This window comes from Podarcis raffonei, chromosome 8 (genome assembly GCF_027172205.1).
Source record: "Podarcis raffonei isolate rPodRaf1 chromosome 8, rPodRaf1.pri, whole genome shotgun sequence".
Classification (NCBI taxonomy): domain Eukaryota; kingdom Metazoa; phylum Chordata; class Lepidosauria; order Squamata; family Lacertidae; genus Podarcis; species Podarcis raffonei.
The window spans coordinates 8,916,789-8,944,115 of NC_070609.1; the positions used below are offsets into that span (position 1 = coordinate 8,916,789).

The 27,327-nt window shown below is 47.8% G+C and overlaps 1 protein-coding gene across 1 annotated transcript; it reads left to right on the top strand.

The window, feature by feature from the left end:
- The first annotated feature begins 118 nt into the window (after window positions 1–118).
- On the top strand, window positions 119–27,327 carry LOC128418269 (thymus-specific serine protease-like). Its single transcript, XM_053397785.1, has 12 exons — window positions 119–414; window positions 8,362–8,552; window positions 11,460–11,559; window positions 14,680–14,809; window positions 15,523–15,646; window positions 16,976–17,053; window positions 18,352–18,399; window positions 19,755–20,027; window positions 23,176–23,317; window positions 23,927–24,106; window positions 25,487–25,632; window positions 26,947–27,327. Exons 1-12 carry the CDS (start codon window positions 339–341, stop codon window positions 27,007–27,009), a joined length of 1,551 nt encoding a protein of 516 aa, XP_053253760.1. The 5' UTR covers window positions 119–338; the 3' UTR covers window positions 27,010–27,327.

A 27,327-nucleotide genomic window follows, 5' to 3' on the forward strand; every position in this document is an offset into this window, starting at 1 on the left:
TGGGGAGAAACGTCCCCAGACCGCATTCTCTTTAAAAAATAAAAGCTCGCAGTCTTCCAGTACGAGGATGGGAGGCAGGAAAAGGAGCAGGGGGCGGGGGCGCAAAGGGGACTTTTAAAAAAAACCACACACCATTGCGAAGCTCCTCCTTGGACGACCTTGATGAACTTTGCAAAGGAAGGAAATCACGGGGTGGGAGGGCAGCTGGTCATGTGAGGCGAGTCCAATAAAGGGGAATTTTGCTTTGCTTTTTCTTTCAATTTGGCTACGAGACACATCCTGCACCCGGCAGCTTTGCTAGACCCGGTTTAAGTGAATCAGGAGAAGCTGGGGGAGAAATGGCCTCACCCTCCTCTCCTTCCAGGGTCCTTTGGGGGGTCTTGCTCCTTGCGCTGCTCTCTCTGACTCAGGCAGGTGAGTGACCGTCCTTCCATCTTATTGTAACTTGCTCTATGCAGGGCTGCCCTTGAAGCTGTCCCAGAAACTCCAGCGGGTGCAGAATGCCACGGCGAGGCTCCTCACGGGGTCCCTGCCATGGGAGCATATTCACCCAGTGCTTTTCCAGCTGCACTGGCTCCCTGTGGAGTACAGGGTCAGGTTTAAGGTGCTGCTTTTGACCTTTAAAGCCCTATGCAGCCTAGGACCCACGTACCTACGGAAGCGCCTCTCCTGGTATGCCCCGCGGAGGTCCATAAATAGCAACACTCTAGACTTCCCGGGTGGGACGCGGGTGGCATTGTGGGTTAAACCACAGAGCCTAGGGCTTGCCGATCAGAAGGTCGGCAGTTCGAATCTCTACGACGGGGTGAGCTCCCGTTGCTCGGTCCCTGCTCCTGCCAACCTAGCAGTTCAAAAGCACGTCAGAGTGCAAGTAGATAAATAGGTACCGCTCCGGCGGGAAGGTAAATGGCGTTTCCGTGCGCTGCTCTGGTTTGCCAGAAGCGTCTTAGTCATGCTGGCCACATGACCCGGAAGCTGTAGGCCGGCTCCCTCGGCCAATAAAGCGAGATGAGCGCCGCAACCCCAGAGTCGGCCACAACTGGACCTAATGGTCAGGGGTCCCTTTACCTTTTAGACTTCCCAGGCCCTACGGAAGTCAGATTAGCCTCAGCCAGGGCCAGGGCCTTTTCAACACTGGCTCCAGCCTGGTGGAACGCTCTGTCTCATGAGATTCCTTCCACAGGGCCTGCAAGACAGAGCTGTTCTTTTTGCACAAAGCTTTGGCATAGTATATTGTATTTTAAAATGGGGTTTCAGAGTTTTTAGGGGTTTTTGAATGTTCTATGTAGATTTTCAGTTTCATTGTTCTGTATGGAAGAATGACAATAAAGATATCGTATATCATCAGTCTGGAGGGGGTCCTAAATTTTGGGATGGCACCACCCTGGGTCCTAGTCAGGGGGCATGTTCTTATTGTCACCCCCTCCCCAGATCAAATCACCTTCAAGGAGGCTATTTTGATTGAGAAAGACAGCCTGAGGAGGACAGGTCTTGTGACAGTTGATTCTATCAGTTAATTATTCACCATGTGAAGAAACCCTCCCTTTTCCTCTCTCCTAAATCCACAGCCAGTCCATTTCACTGAGTTACCTGGAGAACAAGCTTTGGGAGAGAGTGGCGTGGAAGCAGTCAGCTGCTTTTGCATGAAGAAGATCTCTGGTTTAATCCCAGAAGGTCAGCAATGTCTAGGCAACACGACGACCATGTACATACGCAATAGACAATCTTTATAGAATTCTTTCAAACCATAACAAGTCCAAAATGGAATCTTTAGTCTCAAAGTCTCTGAAAATCTTTAAATGCAGCGAGGTACAATGAAAGACAAGCTGTGAAGCTTTGTGTATTCAGCAAATATGATGTCCAACACTGAACAGTGATTCCGGATATTGACTACTGTTTCGTAGAATTCTTCATCAGTGTGGTGGGAGGATATAGAATTGCTTCATCAACCCATCTTATTTCAAATGAATGTATGTAAATGAAAATATCCAGTGGTGTGGAACAGTGCTCATGTAATAATGTAGTCACTGCTCTGTTGCGTATGTACATGGTCATCGTGTTGCCTAGACATTGCTGACGTTCTCTTTGCAACACGGGGGTTTGTTTGGTTACTTAATCCCAGAAGGGCCTGAAACTCTGGCGAGATGCTGCCAGTCAGTGTAGGAGACAGTACTGACCTAGATAGACCAGTGGTCCGATTTAGTACAAGGCAGCTTCCTCTGGTCCTATGCGTTGCCCTCTCTCTCCGTGCCACATATAATTTTCCAAACCTTTGTCATACCCCTCCATTGTTATCATTTTCCCTTTGCACTAACTAGCCCCAGATACTTTTGCCTTTCCTTCAATGCCCCAGGCTCTTGATCATATGGAAGTTTATTATTATCATTAATAATAATAATAATACCCCACCCATCTGGCTGGGTTCCCCCAGCCACTCTGGACAGCTTCCAGCACATATAAAAACATAAGAAAACGTCAAACATTATTATTGTTGTCATTGCTACATTTGTTAGTTGCTTATGTATATTGTGGACGTGGGTGGCGCTGTGGTCTAAACCACTGAGCCTCTTGGGCTTGCCGATCAGAAGGCCGGCGGTTCGAATTCCCGCGACAGGGTGAGCTCCCGTTGCTCGGTCCCAGCTCCTGCCAACCTAGCAGTTTGAAAGCGCACCAGTGCAAGTAGATAAATAGGTACCGCTCCGGCAGGAAGGCAAACGGCGTTTCCATGCACTGCTCTGGTTCGCCAGAAGCGGCTTAGTCATGCTGGCCACATGACCCGGAGGCTGTACGCCGGCTCCCTCGGCCAATAAAGCGAGATGAGCGCCGCAACCCCAGAATCGTCCACGACTGGACCTAACGGTCAGGGGTACCTTTACCTTTACATATATATATATATACTCTCAAAGCAAGTTTGAGGTTGGTTTCTAGGTCCCTGTTGCTTATTCAGCACCAAGCAGAAGGAACTGTATTTGTTCCTGCACCTTGAAATAAAGACTGGGAGAGTGTCCCCTTCAAAATACACAACGATTATTCCTCATCGAAAGCTCTCTTTTTTTGCACAATGTGCTGTAACTCATAAAGACTCCAGACGACACTTCTCAAATAAGTTTTGAGTCACCCTCAAGGAAACATCCACATCGCCTGCACACTTCACACCATGGCATCACATCCAGCCCTACTGGGGGGGTTAATTTTGGCACATGCCGCGGTCAGATATGCTCCCCTGGCCAGTAATTGCCAATATACACATCCGTGAATGGGAAAATGGGGTGTGTGCAGCCATCATCTCAAAGGGAATGGTCTCTTGGCCATTGATGCAGAAGATGGGGGTGTGTGTTCAAAAGCAGGGCTTTTTTCCCTAGCTGGAACTTGGCAAAACTGGGTTCTGACGCCTCTCGGGTGGGCGCCATTGCCATTACAGTGGTACCTCAGAAGTCGAACGGAATCTGTTCCAGAAGTCCGTTCAACTTCCAAAATGTTTGGAAACCGAGGCGCGGCTTCCGATTGGCTGCAGGAGGCTCCTGCAATCAATCAGAAGCTACAGAAGTTGTGTCAGATGTTTGGGTTCCAAAGAACGTTCGCAAACTGGAACACTCACTTCTGGGTTGTGGCGTTCAGGAGCCAAAATGGACGAGTACCAAAGCATTCGGGATCCAAGGTACGGCTGTACGTTTCCGAGCACAATTCAAAGTGTTGGTGCTGACCTTTAAAGCCCTAAACCGCTTCAGTCCAGTAAACCTGAAGGAGCGTCTCCACCCGCATCGTTCTGCCCGGACACCGAGTCCAGCACCAAGGGCCTTCTGGCGGTTCCCTCACTGCGAGAAGCCAAGTTACAGGGAACCAGGCAGAGGGCCTTCTCGGTAGTGGCACCCGCCCTGTGGAACGCCCTCCCACCAGATGTCAAAGAGAAAAACAACTACCAAACTTTTAGAAGACATCTAAAGGCAGCCCAGTTTAGGGAAGCTTTTATTGTTTAATAGGTTATTGTATTTTAGTGTTTTGTTGGAAGCCGCCCAGAGTGGCTGGGGAAACCCAGCCAGATGGGCAGGGTATAAATATATTATTATTATTATTATTATTATTATTATTATTATTATTATTATTATTATTATTATTATTATTATAAAACAAGGGAGGCATTCATGGTGAGTTCCGGCAGCTCTTTTTCTAGAGAAATAGTACTGCTCAACAACATATTTTTGGGTGCAGGGGCATATAAATTTCAGTTCCTTGTTGAGGCCGAATGTGCAGATCTGTCTGTACAATCTTCCAACTCTTATGATTCTGGGAACTAGTAGTGAGCTGCTTTTAAAAATGGGTTTAGTTGCCATATTCTATCAGCCTTCTCCAACCTGTTGCCCTTTGGTTTGGTCCTCAGTTTGGTAGCTGGCATCCCCAGGTAGGACTGGGAGTGAAGAGACTCCAGTCTGAAATCCAGTCAGTGTAGACCAGGGGTGTCAAACTCAAATTCATCGGGGGGCCGCATCAGCAGTTTGGTCACCCTCAAAGGGCCGGTTGTATCTGTCACATCACAGGATGGCATGCGCTCAATATAAAAACAAGTGGAGGTTTCCTGAATGCATGTAAAGTGGAGGTTTCCTATGTAGAACGGCCAGCGCTACACGGGCCACATGACGAGGTCTGGCGGGCCGGATTCGGCCCGCGGGCCTTGTGTTTGACACCCGTGGTGTAGACAATACCAAGCAATGATCTGATCTGGTTTATGGAAGCTTTCCTATCTTCCTTGATTTTTTGGGATCCAGTGAATTCTCCACTCAGCTCACCAGGTGACCTTGGGCCAGTCAGCCAGCCTAGCCTACCTCACAGGGTTGTAGTGAAGGTGGAAGAGAAGCACTCAGAACATCTTGAGATCTTTGGAAGATAAAGGTTGTCTATAAATGTAAGAAATAAATACAGTGGTACCTCAGGTTAAGTACTTAATTCGTTCCGGAGGTCCGTTCTTAACCTGAAACTGTCCTTCACCTGAAGCACCATTTCAGCTAATGGGGCCTCCCGCTGCTGCCACACTGCCGGAGCACGATTTCCGTTCTCATCCTGAATCAAAGTTCTTAAGAACTGAGAGCCAGTGTGGTGTAGTGGTTAGGAGCGGTGGACTCGTAATCTGGGGAACCGGGTTTGCATCTCCGCTCCTCCACATGCAGCTGCTGGGTGACCTTGGGCTAGTCACACTTCTTTGAAGTCTCTCAGCCCCACTCACCTCACAGAGTGTTTGTTGTGGGAGAGGAAGGGAAAGGAGAATGTTAGCCGCTTTGAGACTCCTTCGGGTAGTGATAAAGCGGGATATCAAATCCAAACTCTTGTCCTTCTTCTTCTTATCCCAGGGTAATATTTTTGGGTTAGCAGAGTCTGTAACCTGAAGCATATGTAACCTGAAGCGTCTGTAGCCTGAGGTACCACTGTAACCAGAACTAAAAAAAAAAGAGAGTTTTTCTTCCATTGACCATTTGGGCAAAAGGGACCCACAATCTTTTGAAGTGTAGGAATTTTGAAGGGTCAGGGGTCAATCTTGATGGGATACTTTTCACCTTGGGACGCTTCAGATGGGCTCTGGAAGGAGCAGCCTCTTGGCCTTCCAGAGACCTTGAGACTCTGCGTTTCTGCTTGCGAGGCAGATGCGGTCCTGCGTGTGTGTTTTGCAAGCAGGAAACTGACGCTGTGCACTCAGCAGCTTTTGTGTCTTCTGTTTCACAGAAGCAAGACGCCAGAACGTTTGTTAGCGTGCTGCTGTACAGAGAAGCAGCGAAGCACAACCCCCCTTTTGGATGTTCATCCGCCGCTTTCGGTTCCCCAAATGTGGTTTGACCGAGCATTTGCTTCTTGTCAAGTTCCCCCAAAAATTATTGTTGCAGGGGAGGTCAGAGAGGTTTGGGTAGAATACAAGAACAAAAAAACAAACGCCGGCAAACATTTTTGACTACCGCAGGAGTAAAACGAGCGTATGCATCACAAACAGCAATTCCTCTTTCAAGCCATCTCCAACTAAGGCTGTGGAAACGCTATGCATTTAAAGCGCATGGCTCCCCCCCAAAGAATCCTAGGAACTGTAGTTTGTGAAGAGTGCTGGGAATTGTAGATTGGTGAGATCTGGGAAATGCCCATTTCCCAGAATTCTTTGGGGGAAAATTCAAAGACAATCCACGAAACATTTAAACATTTCCATGTGGTATAGCTTAGTATCAAAGTAATTTTATTTTTATTTGTAGAATACGGATAAATATCTTTTCAAAACGAGAGCAAGAGCATGCCTTCTTTGTGTCTAGGTAAAGGTAAAGGGACCCCTGACCATTAGGTCCAGTCATGGACGACTCTGGGGTTGCGGCGCTCATCTCGCTTTATTGGCCGAGGGAGCCGGCGTACAGCTTCTGGGTCATGTGGCCAGCAGGATTAAGCCGTTTTCTGGCGAACCAGAGCAGCACATGGAACCGCCGTTTACCTTCCCGCTGGAGTGGTACCTATTTATCTACTTGCACTTTGACGTGCTTTCAAACTGCTAGGTTGGCAGGAGCAGGGACCGAGCAACGGGAGCTCACCCCGTCGCGGGGATTCGAACCGCCAACCTTCTGATCAGCAAGTCCTAGACTCTGTGGTTTAAAGCACAGCACCACCCGCAACCTAATATAAATCAGATTACCCGGCGAAAACAAGCTCACACCTTTTGTTGAGTTTGCATACATACATAAGGTACATATATAAGGGCTTGTTTATATTTTGGGAATGGATCATAGAATCGTAGAGTTGGAAGGGACCCTGAGTTTTTCCTGATGTTTAGTTGGATTCATGTTCTTAAGTCACTGCATTGTTTTATACTTTTGGGGTGCCCCATGATCATATTATAAAAAAGTAGGGCTCTGTGCTATGAATCAAGCACTGCTGGTAGTCATTTCCTTTTTCCCAGTGTATTTCTTATAAATTAAAAAAAAATGGAGTGGCACAAGCAAATTTTTGTTCTGAAAGTGTGGCCCAGAGAAAAAAATGTTTGAGAACTGAAATATACTCAGAGTCGCGAAGTGATTTCATGCTCTTTATTCAGCTCATAGTGGTGAGGAGGAATGAATGAATGTCCCCTCAAAGTATCTGCTTTATATACATTATTTACACAATGGGCTGCACATGATTGGCTAATTCCGGAATTCTACTGTAAGCCAATCAGGTTGTGGATTCACTTCTATCTGGAGCATGATTGGGTAGTTCCTGCCAACCAATCATACTGCTGCATTGTTCTAGGACCAATCAGACTGCTGCATTCTGAATCCTATTGTTCTAGGACCAATCAGACTGCTGCCTTTTGGATCCTATTGTTCTAGGACCAATCAGACTGCTGCCGTTTGGATCCTATTCAACTCAGTACATAACAAGAACCACTGCTCTGGCAGGACAGCTGTGTTGGTCTGTTGTCCAAAAACAAGCAAAGAGTCTGGTGCATCTTTTGTTACGGTGCCCTTCTGAAGGAGCGTCTCCTCCCCCATTGTTCTGCCCAGACACTGAGGTCCAGCTTCAATGGCCTTCTGGCGGTTCCCTCCCTGCGAGAAATGAGGTTACAGGGAACCAGGCAGAGGGCCTTCTTGGTAGTGGCACCCGCCCTGTGGAATGCACTCCCACCAGATGTCAAAGAGAACAACAACTACAGTGGTACCTTGGGTTACATACGCTTCAGGTTACATACGCTTCAGGTTACAGACTCCTCTAACCCAGAAATAGTACCTCGGGTTAAGAACTTTGCTTCAGGATGAGAACAGAAATCGTGCTCCAGCGGCACAGCAGCAGCAGGAGGCCCCATTAGCTAAAGTGGTGCTTCAGGTTAAGAACAGTTTCAGGTTAAGAACACATCTCCAGAACGAATTAAGTTCTTAACCTGAGGTACAATAATAATAATAATTTATTATTTATACCCCGCCCATTTGGCTGGGTTTCCCCAGCCACTCTGTTCGGCTTCCAACAAAATATTAAAATACAATAGTCTATTAAACATTAAAAGCTTCCCTAAACAGGGCTGCCTTCAGATGTCTTCTAAAAGTCTGGTACAGTGGTACCTGTGTTCTCATCCTGAAGCAAAGTTCTTAACCCGAGGTACTATTTCTTGGTTAGTGGAGTCTGTAACCTGAAGTGTCTGTAACCTGAGGTACCACTGTATTTCAACTATGGCTCCCATCAGCTGGCTGGTTCACAAATGCTTGTGCCGTAATAATAACGCTGTATGCTGCTGGACTCCTGAGCCTTAGTTGAATAGCCGCGATGGCCTGCAGTGGCCGTCTAAATGCCAAGATGCATGTGATCAGAGACAGCCTGGCATTATGCAGAAGTGCACAACTTCAGGCGTCTTTTCGGTGTCTTCCCCTCCAGGCAGAAATTTCTGGCTGTTCCGCCAGCAGGTCCTGAAGCAGCGAGAGCAGCGCGCGATGCAGGAGGCCTATCTTCGCCTGAGACAGCTGCCTCGGTTCCGGGTCCCAGGGATGTGGAACGCTCCCCTTGAGAGCTTCATCTGCCAGCCCCTGGACCACTTCAACCGACAGGAGCAGCGCACCTACAACCAGGTACGAGATGCTCAATGATCTGGCAACATCGATGGCGCTTACCGTATTTTTCGCCCCATAGGGCGCACCGGCCCATAGGGCGCACCTAGTTTTTTGGGGGGGAAATAAAGAAAAAAAATTATTTCCCCCCCAGGCACGGGGCTGGGGCGGGGAAAGCCCGAGCTTCCCCCGACCCCAGCCCCCAGAACAGGCTGCTATCGCAAGCCTTGGGAGCCTGGCGGGAAGTCGCGCCGGTCTCCCCAGGCTTGCGGATATCTGCCCGAAGTCACACAGCTCTCCCACGGCTTGCCGAGAGCTGCGCGAAGCTCGAAGATGCAGGCAGCTCTCTGCAAGCCGTGGGAGAGCTGCGCAACTTTGCGCCGGGCTCCCACGGCTTGCGGATAGCTTCCTGAAGCCTGGAGAGCGGGAGGGGTCGGTGCGCACCAACCCCTCTCGCTCTCCAGGCTTCAGCGAAAGCCTGCATTCGCCCCATAGGACGCACACACATTTCCCCTTCATTTTTGGAGGGGGAAAAGTGTGTCCTATAGGGCGAAAAATACGGTACTTGGGTTTATTATTTCAACTCATGCGCAACCACTCATTCTACATGCCTATTTTATAGTTTTGCTTTTCACCTTTTAGTTTTCTTTTTTTTAAAAAAAATGTATTTGATTTTCCAGATTAAAATTTTACATTCATATACGAACATAAAATATAAAAACAAGATTCCAGAGAATCTCCTGGACTTCCCTTCTCCCCTTTGTGAATCTTATTATTCGTCCTTTCCTTCTGCATCTTTTATAACAATCCAAATTTTTATATCTCCATTATATCGAAAGTTCATCATTACACTACAAGTGTTCCAATCCCACTAACGATTTTAACTGTTTACAACAGTTTTTAAGATAAATTATAAATTTCCCCCATTCCTTATTAAAGTTTTGGTCCTCCTGATTTCTGATTCTTCCGGTCATTTTTGCCATTTTGGCATAGTTCAGCAACTTGATCTGCGATTCTTCTCTGGTAGGGACTTTATCTTCCTTCCATCTCTCGGCTAATAGCATCCACACAGCCGTGGTCGCATACGTAAATAGTCTTTTCTGCTCCCTTGGAATTTCGGCACCTAGAATTCCTAAAAGAAAAGCTTCGGTTTTTTTAAAAAAAGTTATTTTAAACATTTTTTTCAATTCATTATACCGTATTTTTCGCTCTATAGGATGCACCAGACCACAAGACGCACCTAGTTTTTAGAGGGGGGAAATGAAGAAAAAAAATATTATCCCCCCCCCCGCCGCCGCCCCAGAGAGCAAAGATGCCAATGCAGTGAGCAGGATCCATCCCGCTGGCTGTCTTGGCTTCTGCCATAGCTGCGCAACCTCTCCAGCCGAGAGCTAAACCTCTCCAGCGCAGCTAAAGAAGCGTGGCTAAAGAAGCTTCTGCCATAGCCGGGCGCAACCTCTCCAGCCGGGAGAGGCTGCGCAAGGCTAAAGAAGCCAAAACAGCGAGCGGGATGGATCACGCAATGGAATATGGATGGAATATGGCAATTCCCCCACCTCCCGCAAAAGCCCACAGGAGCCATGCACCCTTTAAGGAGCATGCGGCTCCTGTGGGCTTTTCTACCAGGAGGGAGAAGGGACTGACTGGCCACGTCAGTCCCTTCTCCCTCCTGGGGAAAAGCCCAAGAACCGCACGAAGCTTGTGTGCGGCTCTTGGGGGCTTTTCCTGCCTGCCTCCCCCCTGCATTCGCTCCATAGGACGCACAGACATTTCCCCGTGGTTTTTAAGAGGGAAAATGTGTGTCCTATGGAGCAAAAAATATGGTATATCATTTCCCAGAATGCTTTTACTACCTTACACATCCACCACATCATTTTATTTTCACCTGCTGTGATGATTGTTCCCTCTGTTTTATCTACATTATGAAATTATTATCATCATCATAATTCTTATGCTTTACATGTGCTGTCTGAATGTTGTCTTAAGGTTACCAGACGTTCCCCGTTTCCCAGGGACAGTCGCCAGATTTACAAATCAGTCCCCATACAAAATCCATTGAAGTTGAAAAGTGTCCCCGGATTCATTGAAAAAAAATCTGGTAACCTTACCTTAGGCAAGCCCACCCCCTCTGTAGATTCATGCTTTGGGGAGGGGGGAGTCGCTTTCACTCGTAGTGATATTCCTTATCTTCTTTGTTTCTGTTGTTGTTCAGTCGTTTAGTCGTGTCCGCCTCTTCGTGACCCCCTGGACCAGAGCTCACCAGGCACTCCTGTCTTCCACTGCCTCCCGCAGTTTGGTCAAACTCATGCTGGTAGCTTCGAGAACACTGTCCCACCATCTCATCCTCTGTCGTCCCCTTCTCCTTGTGCCCTCCATCTTTCCCAACATCAGGGTCTTTTCCAGGGAGTCTTCTCTTCTCCTGAGGTGGCCAAAGTATTGGAGCCTCAGCTTCAGGATCTGTCCTTCCAGTGAGCACTCAGGGCTGATTTCCTTCAGAATGGAGGGGTTTGATCTTCTTGCAGTCCATGGGACTCTCAAGAGTCTTCTCCAGCACCATAATTCAAAAGCATCCATTCTCCGGCGATCAGCCTTCTTTATGGTCCAGCTCTCCCTTCCATACATCACTACTGGGAAAACCATAGCTTTAACTATACGGACCTTTGTTGGCAAGGTGATATCTCTGCTTTTTAAGATGCTGTCTAGGTTTGTCATTGCTTTTCTCCCAAGAAGCAGGCGTCTTTTAATTTCGTGACTGCTGTCACCATCTGCAGTGATCATGGAACCCAAGAAAGCAAGATCTCTCACTGCCTCCATTTCTTCCCCTTCTATTTGCCAGGAGGTGATGGGACCAGTGGCCATGATCTTCGTTTTTTTTTATGTTGGTTTTGATGCTTTGATGTCTCTTCTTTACCTCCCTAAAATTCACAGCGATTCTGGATTAACCAGGACTTTTGGCAGCGCCCCGACGGACCGGTCTTCCTCTTCATCGGGGGCGAGTCTGCCTTGTCGGTGTTTGATGTGCTGGCAGGTGGGTGTCATGCAACACCTCAGTTGCGGAGATTGGGGAACGAGGTCTCTTACATAGTCATTCATTCATTCATGGCATTTCAACCCCGTGTTTTTCTCCCAAGGTAGCATCCGTGGTTGTTATGTACTGAAGTTCTCACCCTGGGCCAGCAGGGGGATACTGTAGATAGTTCAAGTCCACAAATGCAAATAAGGGATCGAAAGTGACGTTCAGTGATTGGATAGTTACAGAAAGTTGTTACAGTTACGTTGTACTGGAGCTCTATATAAGCAGGCTGGCTGAGCCCTTCAGTTCAGTTCTGTTCTGGCCTGTGAATAAACAAGAGCTGTTTGAAGAATCACTGTGTCGTCTGATATGTTCACCCACAACTTAACACTGGTGACGAGGATGGGATCGATGGACATCAGAGCACAGCCAGATGCGGCCACTCGCTGAGCTGAGCTGAGCTGAATCACTGAGCTGAAACACTGAGCGAAATCACGGAGCAGCATGAGAACTTCAGTACATAACAGTGGTTCTCTTCCTCCTCATTTAATCCCCTCTACAACCCTGTGAGGTAGGCTGAGAGGCAGTGACTGGCCCAAGTGAGCTTCTTAGCTGAGCAGGGATTTGAACCCTGCACCCCCAGGTCCAGCCCGACACTCTAACCACTATGCCACACTTGTTTTTTTGAGATGGGACTTGCTAGAGCTTCGCCTTCAACCGCATTTGTAGGCCCAAGGCTCTGCCCTGGATTGACTGAAGGCGTACAGAGCAACCCTGAGGACGTACAAAGTTCCTGCACCAGTGCTAGGATGGTTCTGTCGTCACAAATTCCTGTGAATTGTGTCTGTTAAATTGTGGGTAGACATAGCAGACGACACAGTGATTTCTCCAGAGCAGCTTTTTACTTGTAAGCTGGACAGAACTGAACAGCAAACAGCTCAGCCAGCCTGCTTTTATAGGCAGCCGGCTGTCAACATTGTAGCAACAACAACCCAGGGTTTCCCGCCCAAAGTAACTGACACGGACCTGAGTGAAAACTACATACACAATACTCCTGGTGGCCAGGGTGAGAACTTCAATACATAACACCCCTCCCCACCGAGATAAGGCGTTAGTTACAATCGTAATGCTTTCCTTATATACAGCACTACACGTAATGGTTCAATTAGGCACAAAGCATATCGCTTACATTTCACATACTTCCATTAGACCAACAGTGTTACATGTCCAACAACATAGTCCTTTAAATACGGTCTACTGGCCTTGTGGATTTCCTGGGCGGAGAGTTCAACAGCTTCTGAGGCCACGGCCTCCTCAGTGGCTTCCTGCAGCGTGAGGTCTGGCTTGGCAAGGAGATGCCGTTGCAGATGGATGTCCTGGACCCCGCAGACGATTTGATCCATCAGGGCATCGTCTAAGTCTCAGAACTCGCAGTGCATCGCAGCCTGTCGCAGGGCGGTGGTGTAGTTGTTGATTGACTCCCCCTCTGCCTGGTTCCGGTGGTAGAACGCATGGCAGGCAGCAATCTTGGACGGCTTTGGGGCGTAGTGGTTGCGGAGCTTCTCTTGGATCGTGTCCCAAGGTGCTGCCTGGACTGCTAGAGGCGCAACCGATGCTCGGGCCGTCGCAAACACTTCGGGGCCACAAAAATGCTGAGGAAGAGGCCCCGCTTCTGCTCTGCAGACCCTCTTGTAAGCTCATTTGCTTGGAGGTAGCAGTCAAACTGAGCGAGGTAGGAGTCCCATGATTCAGAGGCTGGGGCAAACGGCGGTAGAGGCACAAGTGAAGCCATGGTTCCGATGCCGCCGTGGAGGCGATGGATGGAACACAGTGCTCTAGCCAGAACGGTCAGCTCTGAATTGGTTCTGCTCCATGATTTCGCTCAGTGTTTCAGCTCCGTGATTCAGCTCATCTCAGAGGGTGGCCACATCTGGCTGTGCTCTGTTGTCCATCGATCCCACCTTCGCTGCCAGCGTTAAGTTGTGGGCGAACATATCAGACGACACAGCGATTCTTCAAACAGCTCTTCTTTATTCTGAGGCCAGAACTGAACAGCAAACAGCTCAGCTGGCCTGCTTTTATAGGCAGCCGGCTGTCAACATTGTAGCAACAACAACCCAGGGTTTCCCGCCTAAAGTAACTGACACGGACCTGAGTGAAAACTACTTGCACAATACTCCTGGTGGCCAGGGTGAGAACTTCAATACATAACAGTGTCCATGCGTCTTTTGTCAACGTTTAAGCTTTAATTCCCAGTTGCTGGCAATCGCTGGTATGCAAAGCGCTGCTGTTCTCCTGTCCAGCTTGCAGGCTGCATCCACAACATAATAAGAATAAATAATAATTTTACTATTTGTGCTCCGCTCATTTGACTGGGTTTTCCCAGCCACTCTGGGCGACCATATATTTAAAACACTATGAAACCACTTTTAACAATTATGGTCCCCCCCCCCAAAAAAAACCTCTCGGGGCTGTCGTCTGTTAAAGGTGCCGAGAGTTGCCAGGAGAACTACAATTCCCAGCTCTTCCCTATGAAGAAAGTTGAAATGTTAAACCACTCAGAATTGTAGCTCCGGGAAGGGAATAGGGGTCTCCTACCCTCTGTAGTCTTCGAATCTGAAGGTCCCCATCTACACAATACATTTAAAGCAGTATCATATCACTTTAAACCAGAGTTTCCCAAACTCGGGTCTCCAGCTGTTGCTGGACTACAACTCCCATCATCCCATAGTCAGCAGCACCAGTGGTCAGGGATGATGGGAGCTGTAGTCCAAAAACAGCTGGAAACCAAAGTTTGGGGAAACCCTGCTTTAAACATTCAGGCCTTCTCCCAGAGAATCCTGGGAACTGTAGTTTGTTACGGGTGCTTAGAGTTCTTAGGAGGCCCGCTATTCCCCTTCCATGGTTACAATTCCCAGAGTGGTTTCCCAGTCAGTCCCTTTTCCTAGGGAACTCTGTGAATTATAGCTCTGTGAGGGCAGCAGGCACGATCTCCTAGCCCTCTTAACAAACTACAGCTCCCAGAATTCTTTGCAGGAAGCCACAACTGTTTAAAGTGGTATCGCAGCATTTTAAATGTATGGTGTGAAGGTGGCCAGAGTGAGACCTATCCCCTGTTTCTCTTTCCGGTTTTAGGACACCACGTGGAGCTGGCCCAGAAGTATGGAGCTCTGGTGGTGGCCCTCGAACACCGTTTCTATGGGGCCAGCATCAACCCCGATGGGCTGCAGGATCACAACCTTCAGTTCTTGTCCAGCCAGCAAGCGTGAGTTGGCACCTGTGACTCATATTGCAAACCCTGCTTGCGTTTCCGTAATACCGTAACATTTCTTTAAATATTTTACAAAACGCTTCCATTCCTCCAAAAACGTTTCCTTCATTTTTAATCTCTAATTTTGGCTTGCCGTTTCCGCATGCTCTGTCATTTTTATAAGCCGTTGACATCTTGCCTCCTTCCCATTTTTGAGCGTATATCGTTCTTGCCACTGTCGTTGCATGTATAAATGAATTGTCTTAAGTCAATCGCCCTCTTAAAGGTAAAGGGACCCCTGACCATTAGGTCCAGTCGTAGCCGACTCTGGGGTTGCGGAGCTCATCTCGTTTTATTGGCCGAGGGAGCCGGCGTACAGCTTCCAGGTCATGTGGCCAGCATGACTAAGCTGCTTCTGGCGAACCAGAGCAGCGCATGGAACCGCCGTTTACCTTCCCGCTGGAGTGGTACCTATTTATCTACTTGCACTTTGACGTGCTTTCAAACTGCTAGGTTGGCAGGAGCAGGGACCGAGCAACGGGAGCTCACCCCGTCACGGGGATTTGAACTGCCGACCTTCCGATCGGCAAGTCCTAGGCTCTGTGGTTTAACCCACAGCGCCACCCGCGTCCCAATTGCCCTCTTAATTGCAAGCAAAGAATCAAGGGAGGTTCTGGATGTCCGGGGGTGTGCCTCTGGTTGCAAAGTTCTGCCGTCTCCTTTTGCAGCTTGTCTGACCTGGCCTCCTTCCACCACTTCGTCACCCAGAAATTCAACCTGACGTCCAACAACACCTGGATTTGCTTTGGAGGCTCCTACCCTGGCTCGCTGTCTGCCTGGTTCAGACTCAAGGTGGGACCACAAGATCACCAGTAGGGGCCAATAGGAACAGGGCAGTGCCAGATTTACGTATGAGCTAAACAAGCTATAGCTTAGGGCTCCACTCTCTTGGGGGCCCCCCAAAAAATTAAAGTAAAAAAAACGCTGGATGTACATTTCCAGAATATAAGATAAAAAACAAATAAAATAAAACCTACATACAGCAACAGTGTTTTGTGTTGTGTAGGCTCCTGTGATGTAAGTCATGGGCCCTGCCTGCTAGCCTGCTCCCTAAAATATCACTAGTTTGCTCATTTCTATATATAGGGTGCCGACATTCTGCATGGGCTGGTTGCATGAGTAAACAAACAAACCCCTGGGTTGCAAAATATGAGTCAGCAATATTAAAAGCAACACGATGGCCAGAAACAATAACAATGTGAAAAACTTTATGGAATAATTCAAAACATCAAAACTAACAAACGGAAGTCTCTGAAAGCCCTTAAATGAATTACGGTGCCAGACTTTACCCGATGGAGAGCAAGCTGTGAATTTTGTTGTTGTTTAGTTGTTTAGTCATGTCCAACTCTTCGTGACCCCATGGACTAGAGCACGCCAGGCACTCCTGTCTTCCACCGCCTCCCGCAGTTTGGTCAAACTCATGCTGGTAGCTTTGAGAACACTGTCCAACCATCTCGTCCTCTGTCGTCCCCTTCTCTTTGTGCCCTCCATCTTTCCCAACATCAGGGTCTTTTCCAGGGAGTCTTCTCTTCTCATGAGGTGGCCAGAGTATTGGAGCCTCAGCTTCAGGATCTGTCCTTCCAGTGAGCACTCAGGGCTGATTTCCTTCAGAATGGAGAGGTTTGATCTTCTTGCAGTCCATGGGACTCTCAAGTGTCTCCTCCAGCACCATAATTCAAAAGCATCCATTCTTTGGCGATCAGCCTTCTTTATGGTCAAGCTCTCACTTGTATGGACATCACTACTGGGAAAACCATAGCTTTAACTATACGGGCCTTATAAGGACCTTATAAGCTGTGAATTAAATACTCTGGAACAGTGCTTATGCGATCTATTCGACGAAAGATTGGTTAATGAAGAAATTACATATCTTTCTACTTACAAGTGTTGAACTAATTGGCTGATGAAGAATTCAACAAAACAGTAGTAGTTATCAGGAAACACTGTTCAGTAGAGTTCAGAGTTGGACATCAGAATTGGACATTTGCTGATTATACAAAGCTTCACAGCTTGCTCTCCGCCTTCCGTGAACACAGTCTCAAAAGTGAGTCTGTAAGTGACTACAGAGGCCAATTCTGGATCCACACGTCCATTCTCTCTCTCTCTCTCTCTCTGTTCCAGTTTCCCCACCTGGTCTTTGCTGCTGTTGCTTCTTCTGCCCCCGTCAGAGCCCAGCTGGATTTCACAGGCTACCTTATGGTGAGTTCTTGGCAAAGAAACCAGGTGGTCTTTTTGAGTTTGGGGATGGCCCTCAGAGCTCCTTGAGGCCCTCTCAAATGATGACCACATTGGTACCGAATACCAAGAAAACTAGTGTTAATACGCCCAGGAACCTCACCAAAATGCTGGAGAGGGTGCACCTCTACAGGCACATACCTCCACATGTGGTGGGAGTGCCCCAAAATCCAACTATTCTGGACAACAACCATACAAGAAATATGTAAAATAACCAAGCAAGTATTATAAATCACCCCAGGATTGGCCTTACTAAACATCTTCCAAGACAATAATGCCCACTTACACCACAAAGAACTCATAACCCACCTACTTTCAGCAGCCAGAAACATCATAACCAGACACTGGAGAGACCTGTCAGGAGTAAGCATGGACCAATGGTACCAAATAGTATGGGAAACAGCCCTACTAGAAAAATTAACCAATAAACTGAAACTAACACGGGGACAAATAGAAGAAGACGCCTTCACCCCGGTACGGCTCCCCTTTATCACATATACAGCCCAACAAGACAATGACAAAAATCCACCAACAGCATACAAATCAATATGGCTAACCTGATCCAAAACACCCACCCACCCCACTCACACAGGAAAACAAAGACCACCACAGCCAACCACAAATGAACAGCCACACCCTAGGCCAACCCCAACCTCTCTCACCACCAAAGGAACACAAGTGAACAGCAGAGAACCTGCACAAGCAACGCTGACACCAAACCACCACATTTATTAAATAAAATAGAAACATCGCCACCCGACCCCCACCCCCACTCATCTTCCCCCCCGCCACCTGTTTCCCCCTATTCTTCCTACTGTGTCAACAAATGAAACTGATTTGTTAAAATGTTACATGGGGGGGAAATATGAGAGAAAGTCATTGCACACAGTTTTATAAATTAAGAAAATCTTTAATACAAATACATTAAAAAAATAATGATGACCACACGATGGCCAAAAGTTTGCCCGTGGTTGAAGTCAGCCTCGGTCATCCGGAAAGGCCTCCAGATATTTGGACTACAACTCCCATCAGTGCTGGCGGGGGCTGATGGGAGTTGTAGTCCAAATATCGCCAGTTTGACTCGAAAGGAAATTATTCCTCCTCCCCCAAATAGTGAAGAAGAAAAAGCTGGAATTAATACCACAGTCTGAATCATCACATTCGAACGTAATGTTCCCATCATGCCTGAAACCCCATGTGACTTAACAACTTCGTCCTTATCCCCCCCCTCATCTATCTCTCTTTGACTTCTTCCTCTCCAGGTTGTTGCCGCAAGTCTGTCCAATCCAGTGGTCGGTGGTTCCAAAGAGGTGGGGTTTTTAATATTTTCCCAAATGACTCGTTTTTTGGCCGTGTGGCAAACTGCAACCGTTAAAAGTGGTTTTGTTCACGCTTTGAATGTGTAGTGCAGACGCATCCCTGCTTTTTGCTGCCTGTTGTGTGCTCCCCCCCCCCCCCGTTTCCTTTTTTAAAAAAGAAATATTTATTTGATTTCAGAAAAAATAAACTAATAATAATAATATTAATAATAAAAAATGTTTATTTGTATCCCGCCCTCCCCGGCAGAGACTGGGCTCAGGGCGGCTAACATCAGATATATAACATTGGTGTAAAATCAAACAATAATTAAATTACTGTATTTTTTGCACCATAGGGCGCACCGGACCATAGGGCGCACCCAGTTTTTAGGGGGGGAAATCAAGAAGAAATTTTTTTCCCCTCCCAGCCCCAAAGAGCAGCGTACAGGCTGCACACAACCTCTCCCTGCCGGAGGGGTTGCGCGCGGCTATGGCACAAGCCAAGGCAGCGAGCAGGATGGATCCCACTCGCTGTTTTGGCTTCCCCTTTAGCCCCGTGCAGCCTCTCCTTGCCAGGAGACGCTGCGCAGGGCGAAAGGATCCATAGCCCCGTGCAGCCTCTCCTTGCCAGAGGGGTTGCGCGCAGCTATGGAGCAAGCCAAAGCAGCAAGCGGGATAGATCCCGCTCGCTGTTTTGGCTTCCCCTTTTGCCCCGTGCAGCGTCTCCTTGCCAGGAGATGCTGCGCAGGGCTTTCCTGGCTTTACTGGGAGGTGGGGGGATTCCCTCACCTCTCCCAAAAGCCCGTAGAACTGCGCAACTCCTTTAAAGAGATTGCGGCTTCTCCTGGCTTTTCTGGGAGGTCGGAGAAGGGACTGATGCGGCTAGTCAGTCCTTTCTCCCTCCTGTGGAAAAGCCCACAAGAGCGCACAGAGCTTGTTTGCAGCTCTTGGGGGCTTTTCCCGCCTGCCTCCCCCCTGCATTCGCTCCATAGGACGCACACACATTTTCCCTTGCTTTTTAGGAGGGGAAAAGTGCGTCCTATGGTGCGAAAAATACGGTACCTCCTAAAAACAAGTCAGGATCAAATAATAACAAAGTCGATTAAAAATCCATATAATGAGATTGCTCTGAATCTTAAGGCTTTCCCCCATCCCCTCCAGTTGTCAATATTTACAACTGCATATCAGTCCATTATTCACATTTTTTATCCATCTAAATTGTCCATAGTTTTTGTTACTTTACAAGTGCGATTAAAATCGTGCCAGTGTTTTCATCTGCTTACAATGGTCTCCTAAATAAATTACAAAATTTCCCCATTCTTTTTTCAAAGTTCCTGTCCTCACCTTCCTTTTTGCTTCCCTCACAGTGCATGGAGGCCGTGGCTGACGGCTTCTCTGCTGTGGACGCCCTGGTGCAAGATGGAGCCTGGGCCAAGCTGGCGAAGGACTTCCGCTCCTGCCAGGAGCTGGAGGGCTCCGGCGACTGCGTGGAGCTGGTGTCCAACCTGGCTGACATCTTCATGCTGGCTGTGCAGTACAACAACGAATACATGGAATGGAGCACCATCGCCAACTTTTGTCGTGTCATGACCAACAACAAGACTGGCTCTGCCTACCAGAGACTTATGGCTGCCAACAACGTAAGCCTGCGTCTCAGTGGGCAGGTGACCTTTCTAGGGCCCAGACTGAGGAGCTGTCAATCCTTTTCCTTTGTTTAGAACGAGAGAATGACTGGGCTGCAACTCCAGTGTGGTGTAGTGGTTAAGAGTGGTAGACTCATAATCTGGGGAACCGGGTTCGCGTCTCCGCTCCTCCACATGCAGCTGCTGGGTGACCTTGGGCTAGTCACACTTCTCTGAAGCCTCTCAGCCCCACTCACCTCACAGAGTGTTTGTTGTGGGGGAGGAAGGGAAAGGAGAATGTGAGCCGCTTTGAGACTCCTTCGGGTAGTGATAAAGCGGGATATCAAATCCAAACTCTTGTCCTTCTTCTTCTTAACCCAAGGTAATATTTCTGGGTTAGCAGAGTCTGTAACCTGAAGCGTATGTAACCTGAAGCGTCTGTAACCTGAGGTACCACTGTAACCAGAACTAAAAAAAGAGAGAGTTTTTCTTCCATTGACCATTTGGGCAAAAGGGACCCACAATCTTTTGAAATGTTAGCCGCTTTGAGACTCCTTCGGGTAGTGATAAAGCGGGATGTCAAATCCAAACTCTTGTCCTTCTTCTTCTTAACCCAAGGTAATATTTCTGGGTTAGCAGAGTCTGTAACCTGAAGCGTATGTAACCTGAAGCGTCTGTAACCTGAGGTACCACTGTAACCAGAACTAAAAAAAAAGAGAGTTTTTCTTCCATTGACCATTTGGGCAAAAGGGACCCACAATCTTTTGAAATGTTAGCCGCTTTGAGACTCCTTCGGGTAGTGATAAAGCAGGATGTCAAATCCAAACTCTTCTTCTCTCAGTATTATTTATTAGTAGTACTACTATCTGGACTCGCACCTCGGCAGCTGTTTTGTGCGGGCGCCCACGGCATGTTTATCGCAATATGAGCATTTTTTAAACAACAACAACAAAAGGACTTTATTTTATTTCATAAAGTTTATATACACTTGATTATAGTGGGGGTGGTGGTGGTCTAAAAGCGGTTTACAAAAAAGAATAGAAGACAGTCATACCTTGGGTTACAGCCACTTGAGGTTGCGTTTTTTCGGGTTGCAGACTGCTGAAACTTGGAAATACCAGAATGGGTTACTTCCGGGTTTTGGTGGTCGCGCATGCGCAGGAGTGCCGAATCGCAACCCACGCAGATGCGGGTTACGAACGCTGCGGGTTGCGAACGTGCATCCCACACGGATCACGTTCGCAACCCGAGCGTCCACTGTAATAGAAATCTCTCCCCAAAATGTGCCAGAAAGTAAATTATAGGCTCAGAGTAAAACACATGTGTCTGGATAGGCTTGCCTAAACAAACAAACAAACAAAATGTTTCTAGTAGGCGCCAAAAAGAGTACAATGAAAGGTACCTGCCTGATTTCAAGACAGGGAGTTCCAAAGTGTGTAAAAGTTGCTGGGAGTTGCCACTAGACCCCCCCATTCCCCTCACCGAACTTCAATTCCCTAGCTCTTTCCTGTGAAGAGAGATTGACCGTGAAACCACTCTGGAGTTGTTGATGATGATGATAACTGAATCGCTATATCACAAGGTACTGTTCAAAAATATTATAAAATTTTTTATACGAGGAGGGAGAAGGGACTGACGCGGCCAGTCAGTCCCTTGTCCCTCCTTGGGGAAAAGCCCCCAAGAGCAGCGCGCTCTTTAAAGGGTGCGCGGCTCCTGCGGGCTTTTCTACCAGGTGGGGGAATTCCCCCACCTCCCGCAGAAGCCGTGCGCTCTTTAAAGGGTGCGTGGCTCCTGTGGGCTTTTCTACGAGATGGGAGAAGGGACTGATGCGGCCAGTCAGTCCCTTCTCCCTCCTGGGGAAAAGCCCGCAAGAGCCGCACAGAGCTTGTGTGCGGCTCTTGGGGGCTTTCCCCGCCTGCCTCCCCCCTGCATTCACTCCATAGGACGCACACACATTTCCCCTTGCTTTTTAGGAGGGGAAAAGTGCATCCTATAGAGCGAAAAATATGGTACTTCCTTGGCCACCTCTGGGTCTGTGCAACAGCCATTCTGGGACTGAAGCTCCTCTTATTTTCTTATATATTTAATGTATAGGTGTGTTTTTTTGAACTAGCCAAAGGCCATGGCATCATCCACAGAAGAAAAACAAAAACAGCAGTTGCTCCATAGGCAGTAAAACCATGATCCAATACATCCGAATTCCTTATTACACAGAATAAAATGTCATCCTCAAATAAAATGTGCAGATTTAGATCTCAAGAGTCCCCTTTGCAATTGACCGCGAGCCCACCCAGATCTTTCTTCCTAATCTTCCTAGCTGCCACCTTATAAGTTCCAGAGTCATCACTCAGCAGCCGGTTCACCCTCTGGTTAGATTTGCTACCTTTGTGAAAAGGGGTTTTGTGAATCAGTTTCTTGGGTCCGTATATAGTGGACTTCGTAGTAAGTGATGGCAAACATCCTCTACGTATGATTGCCCACGCAGGCAGAGTCTCTCTTCAAAAGGTATTCCGTTGTATCACCCACCCAGGGCCGGATTTAGGTTTGATGAGGCCCTCAGCTACTGAAGGCAACGGGGCCCTTTAAATGTCCAGCTGCTCTTTGTCAACAACAAATGGCTGCTGTTTTTTGTGTTGAATATACGCTACAGTGGACGGTCGGGTTGCGAACGTGATCCATGCGGGATGCTCGTTCGCAACCTGCAGCGTTTGCAACCTGCAGTGGCACGTCTGTGCACACGCGGGTTGTGATTCGGCGCTTCTGCGCATGCGCAAAGCATGATTTAGTGCTTCTGCGCATGCGCCACCGCCGAAACCCAGACATAACCCGTTCTGGTACTTCTGGGTTTTGGTGGGCCTGTAACCTGAAAAAACACAACCTGAAGTGTCTGTAACCCGAGGTATGACTGTATATGGTAATTTATGGACCTAATAGGTATCTAAATCCATTTGCACATAACAAATAGGAACCTACACAACACAAAACACTGTTGCTGTATGTAGGTTTTATTTTATTTGTTTTTTATCTTACATTTTGGAAATGTATATCCATGTTTCTTTCCCTTTAACTTTTTTGGGGGTTCCCCAAGAGAATGGGGCCCTAAGCTATAGCTTGTTTAGCTTATACGTAAATCTGGCATTGCGCCCACCTCTCTTCTTTTCGAAAGGTGTACTTGGAGGGCATGAACATGACATGCACACAGAACAATCACACAGAGGCCCTGAAGGAGCTGCGCAGCACACTCATCTCCACGACAGGCGTGGGCATCAGGCAATGGTACTTCCAGACATGTACAGAGTTCGGATACTGTAAGTGAGAGTTAACATTTTGCCCTCTGCTCTCCTCCTCCTCCACATATTATTATTATTATTATTATTATTATTATTATTATTATTATTCACCCTAAGGTCCTGGGGTGGATTATTTGTGTTGGTGAGGAGATGAGAGTTTGTTTGTCTGAAATTAGAGCTAATCTAAATGAGATTGCCTGGCAAAAAAGCGAGCTCACGCCTCTCATTAAGGTACATAGGTAAGAGGCTTGTTTATAATTACATTTTGGGAATCTGTCACGTTCTTGTGTATCTGCATCACTTTGTTCTGGCTGCCCCACGATCATATTATAAAGAGGTCATGCTCTACGTTACAAATCAAGCACGGCTGGGAGCTGTTTCTTTTTGTTTTCCAACGTATCGAGAGAAGATTTGGTGTGGCGCAAGCAAATTAATCTTAAAGTGTGGCCCAGAGGAAAAAGGTTTGAGAACCACTAACTTGGGGGCTGCCCCAGAGAAGGCCCTGTCCTGGACCCTCCACCCCTGAGCTTCTGAGTCCAACTAAGTGTGGGATTTCATGTTTGCATTGTTCCCCGTGAACTTAGTGGCCTCAGCCCTGCCTTTTGCACTTTATTTCTCTCGCTCTAGACCAAACCTGCGACGATCCTGCCTGCCGTTTCTCCCGCTTCATGAACCTGACGACTGAGCTTGATACCTGCCAAGAGGTCTTCGGCATCCCCTCTCAGGCTGTCCAGGAGGCTGTGTCCTTCACCAACGACTACTATGGGGCCGATCGCCCCAAAGCCAGCCGCGTCCTCTTCGTGAACGGTACGGAGGTTGGGGAGATGTGGGGCCCTCTCAGACGCCCGTGTGCAGCACGTAGTTGCGAGAACAGGAGAGACCCCCAGCTTGAAGCCTATGGAGAGCCGTGTTTCGTCAAACCACATATTTATGTGGCTGCTTGTGATTGCTTGTTAGCGAGGAGAACAGCGCTCTACACATGCTCAGAGGCAGATTGCCCCCTTCACTGTGAGGGGTGTGTAGGATTTCTCACCATTTTGACAGTGGAACAAATTATTTAACCAGGCCTTTGGCTGATTGACAACCTATGCCCTTTTAAAATGTGTAGTAGAAGGGGGCGGGGTTATTGGGATGTTTTTGTTTTTATTATGTATTTTCTTTTTTATAGATACTGTGATTTTATGTTGCAAACCCCCCAAGATCTGTGCATGCAGAGACCCCATCTGCAAGTGTTGTATTTTTGTTGTGGAGCACCATCCAAAGCCTTCAGGCTGGGACACCGCTCTCTGGCGTCCGCAGATTTGTGATAGGGAGTGTTGTCTATATACTCCACTTCTCCCACCACCTGAAAACCCTTCTGTGGCAGCGTTGTGAGAGCCTTGGGTCATGTCATTTTCCCAACTTGCCATAATGAAGGTATTGGGGATCATGGGGAAATTCATTTCCCTAGTATTATTCGGTGAGCTGTCTTGAGACCCCCGGGTATAGGGCGGTATAGAAATTACATCAATCAATCAACACATTTTTCAGTGAGTTCATAGGAGCAGCATAGGTCCCCCATCCTGGCATCAGAAGTTGGCTTCTGTCACGGTCCGGTTCATGGGTGATCAAAGTCCCAGCAGGGGACGTCAGGACCGGGGGCAAGATGGTGGGGTGGGAGCAGGAACGGGGGTCCAGAACTCAGGAGTCAGGAAGCCAAGAGTCCGAGGGTCAGCGAGCCGGAAGTCAAGAAGCCAAGGTCCGAGGGTCAGGAAGCAAGGAGTCACAAAGTCAGGGGTCCAAGGATCAAGAAGCAAGGAGTCATGAAGTCAAGGGTCCAAGGGTCGAGAAGCAAGGAGTCACGAAGCTGAGGTTCAAGGATCAGGAAGCATGAAACCAAACGCAGCAAGGCAGGGAGCGTGTTGCTGTGGCAAAGAGCTGAAGGGAAAAGCTGACCTTATATGCCGTCCCAGCTCTTGCCACCAGGTGCTGTGAGTTACCAATCGGCCTCACCTGTGAGGCTGCACCTTGCCTCTTCAGAACAAACTTAGGAAGGCCCCAGTCCTGCAAAGTCCTGCTGGTCACAGGGCCTGGCTCCTGCACGCACACCTGACAGCTTCTGAGATCTGCCTCTCCCATTGGATCACACTTGCCAATCAGTTTACTTTCTCTCCTCCTTGGTGTTTGATCACTGCCTTCTCTCCCCAGGTGACATTGATCCTTGGCACGCCCTGAGTGTCCTCAAGAACCAGTCCCGCTCCGAACGGGCCATTTTAATCAATGGCACTTCCCACTGTGCAGACATGAGGACACCCAGCCCCCGGGACCCACTGCCCCTTGTCCAGGCCAAAGAGGTGAGAATGGCCCTGGGATTCTCACTTGAATGTTCTGGGGATAGGGGGTGGCATGGGGGAAAATAATAGCTTGGAATCCAGAACCTTTTTCCGGGAGTTCCTTTTAGGAAAGTTTTGTTTCCTCTTATGAAGATATAATAATAATAATAATAATAATAATAATAATAATAATAATTTATTTATACCCCGCCCATCTGGCTGGGTTTCCCCAGCCACTCTGGGTGGCTTCCAACCAAATATTAAAAACAATACATCGTCAGACGTTAAAAACTTCCCTAAACAGGGCCGCCTTCAGTTGTCTTTTAAAAGTAAAATAGTTGTTTATTGCCTTGAAATCTCCTGGGAGGGCGTTCCACAGGGCAGGCGCCACTACCGAGAAGGCCCTCTGCCTGGTTCCCTGTAACCTCACTTCTCACAGTGAGGGAACCGCCAGAAGGTCCTTGGCGCCGGATCTCAGTGTCCGGGCTGAACGATGGGGTTGGAGACGCTCCTTCAGGTATACAGGACCGAGGCTGTTTAGGGCTTTAAAGGTCAGCACCAACACTTTGAATTGTGCTCAGAAACGTACTGGGAGCCAATGTAGGTCTTTCAGGACCGGTGTTATATGGCCTCGGCGGCCACTCCCAGTCACCAGTCTAGCTGCCACATTCTGGATTAGTTGTAGTTTCCGAGTCACCTTCAAAGGTAGCCCCACATAGAGCGCATTGCAGTAGTCCAGGTGGGAGACAACCAGAGCATGCACCACTCTGGCAAGACAGTCTGCGGGCAGGTAGGGTCTCAGCCTCCGTACCAGATGGAGCTGGCAGACATCTGCCCTGGACACAGATTAGCCTCTTGGTCTATGAACCTTGTAATGGGGTAGGAGAGTTAAATATAATGCCAATATATTTTACATCAGGTAACCAATGGGCCCCTTAAGTTTCAGATAATACAAGTCTAAAAAGCCCCAGGCACAAATTTTCATGGCCCTCTAGCATCTGTGGTGGCTCATGTACCAGAAACAATATATTTATTGTTAACTCTGGAAATGTATGCTTGATTCTGACCCTCCTGATTTATATTTTGCTCCTGATGTATATTTTGCTCTCCACAAATGTCTGCTTGTTAGGGTCTTGTTTTAAATGTTTTTGTTTTTAATTAATGTGCAAAGTACCTTGAGATGGTGGTTAAAAGGTGGTTAATAAATCAACGGCAGTAATAAAAATGAAAACAATTGTCCCTGAATTAGGAGCACAGCCTATAAATCAGGATTCTAGTTAAGAGCCTAGCCAACCTTGGCTTTATTTTCTCTCCCTTCCCACTCCCTCCATACAGCAAATCTCCTTGCAGGTTGATGAGTGGCTGAAGTTAGCAAGAAAGATAAATCAAGGCAGCTGAGGGGCCAAATGAGAAGATGCTTCGCCTGCTCAAACCGCCGACGCCTCTCCTTCGAGAAAGACTGCTTGCTCTTGCCTTGCCTTAGAGACTCACAAAACATCTTTGCATCACCTGGGAAATAACTATGGGGCACAAATGACTGTGGTTTTTTTTTAAAAACCGCTTCAATTTCCAAATACAGATTTATTTATTTTTAATACCCTTGATTCTTCACTGTTGTTGATATGACGACGATGATCTGTCGATGGAGCTGGATTTCTTAGCGGGTGGAAGATGGAGTGTCAATAAGGATGCCAATATATTTTTTCTTTTCTTTTA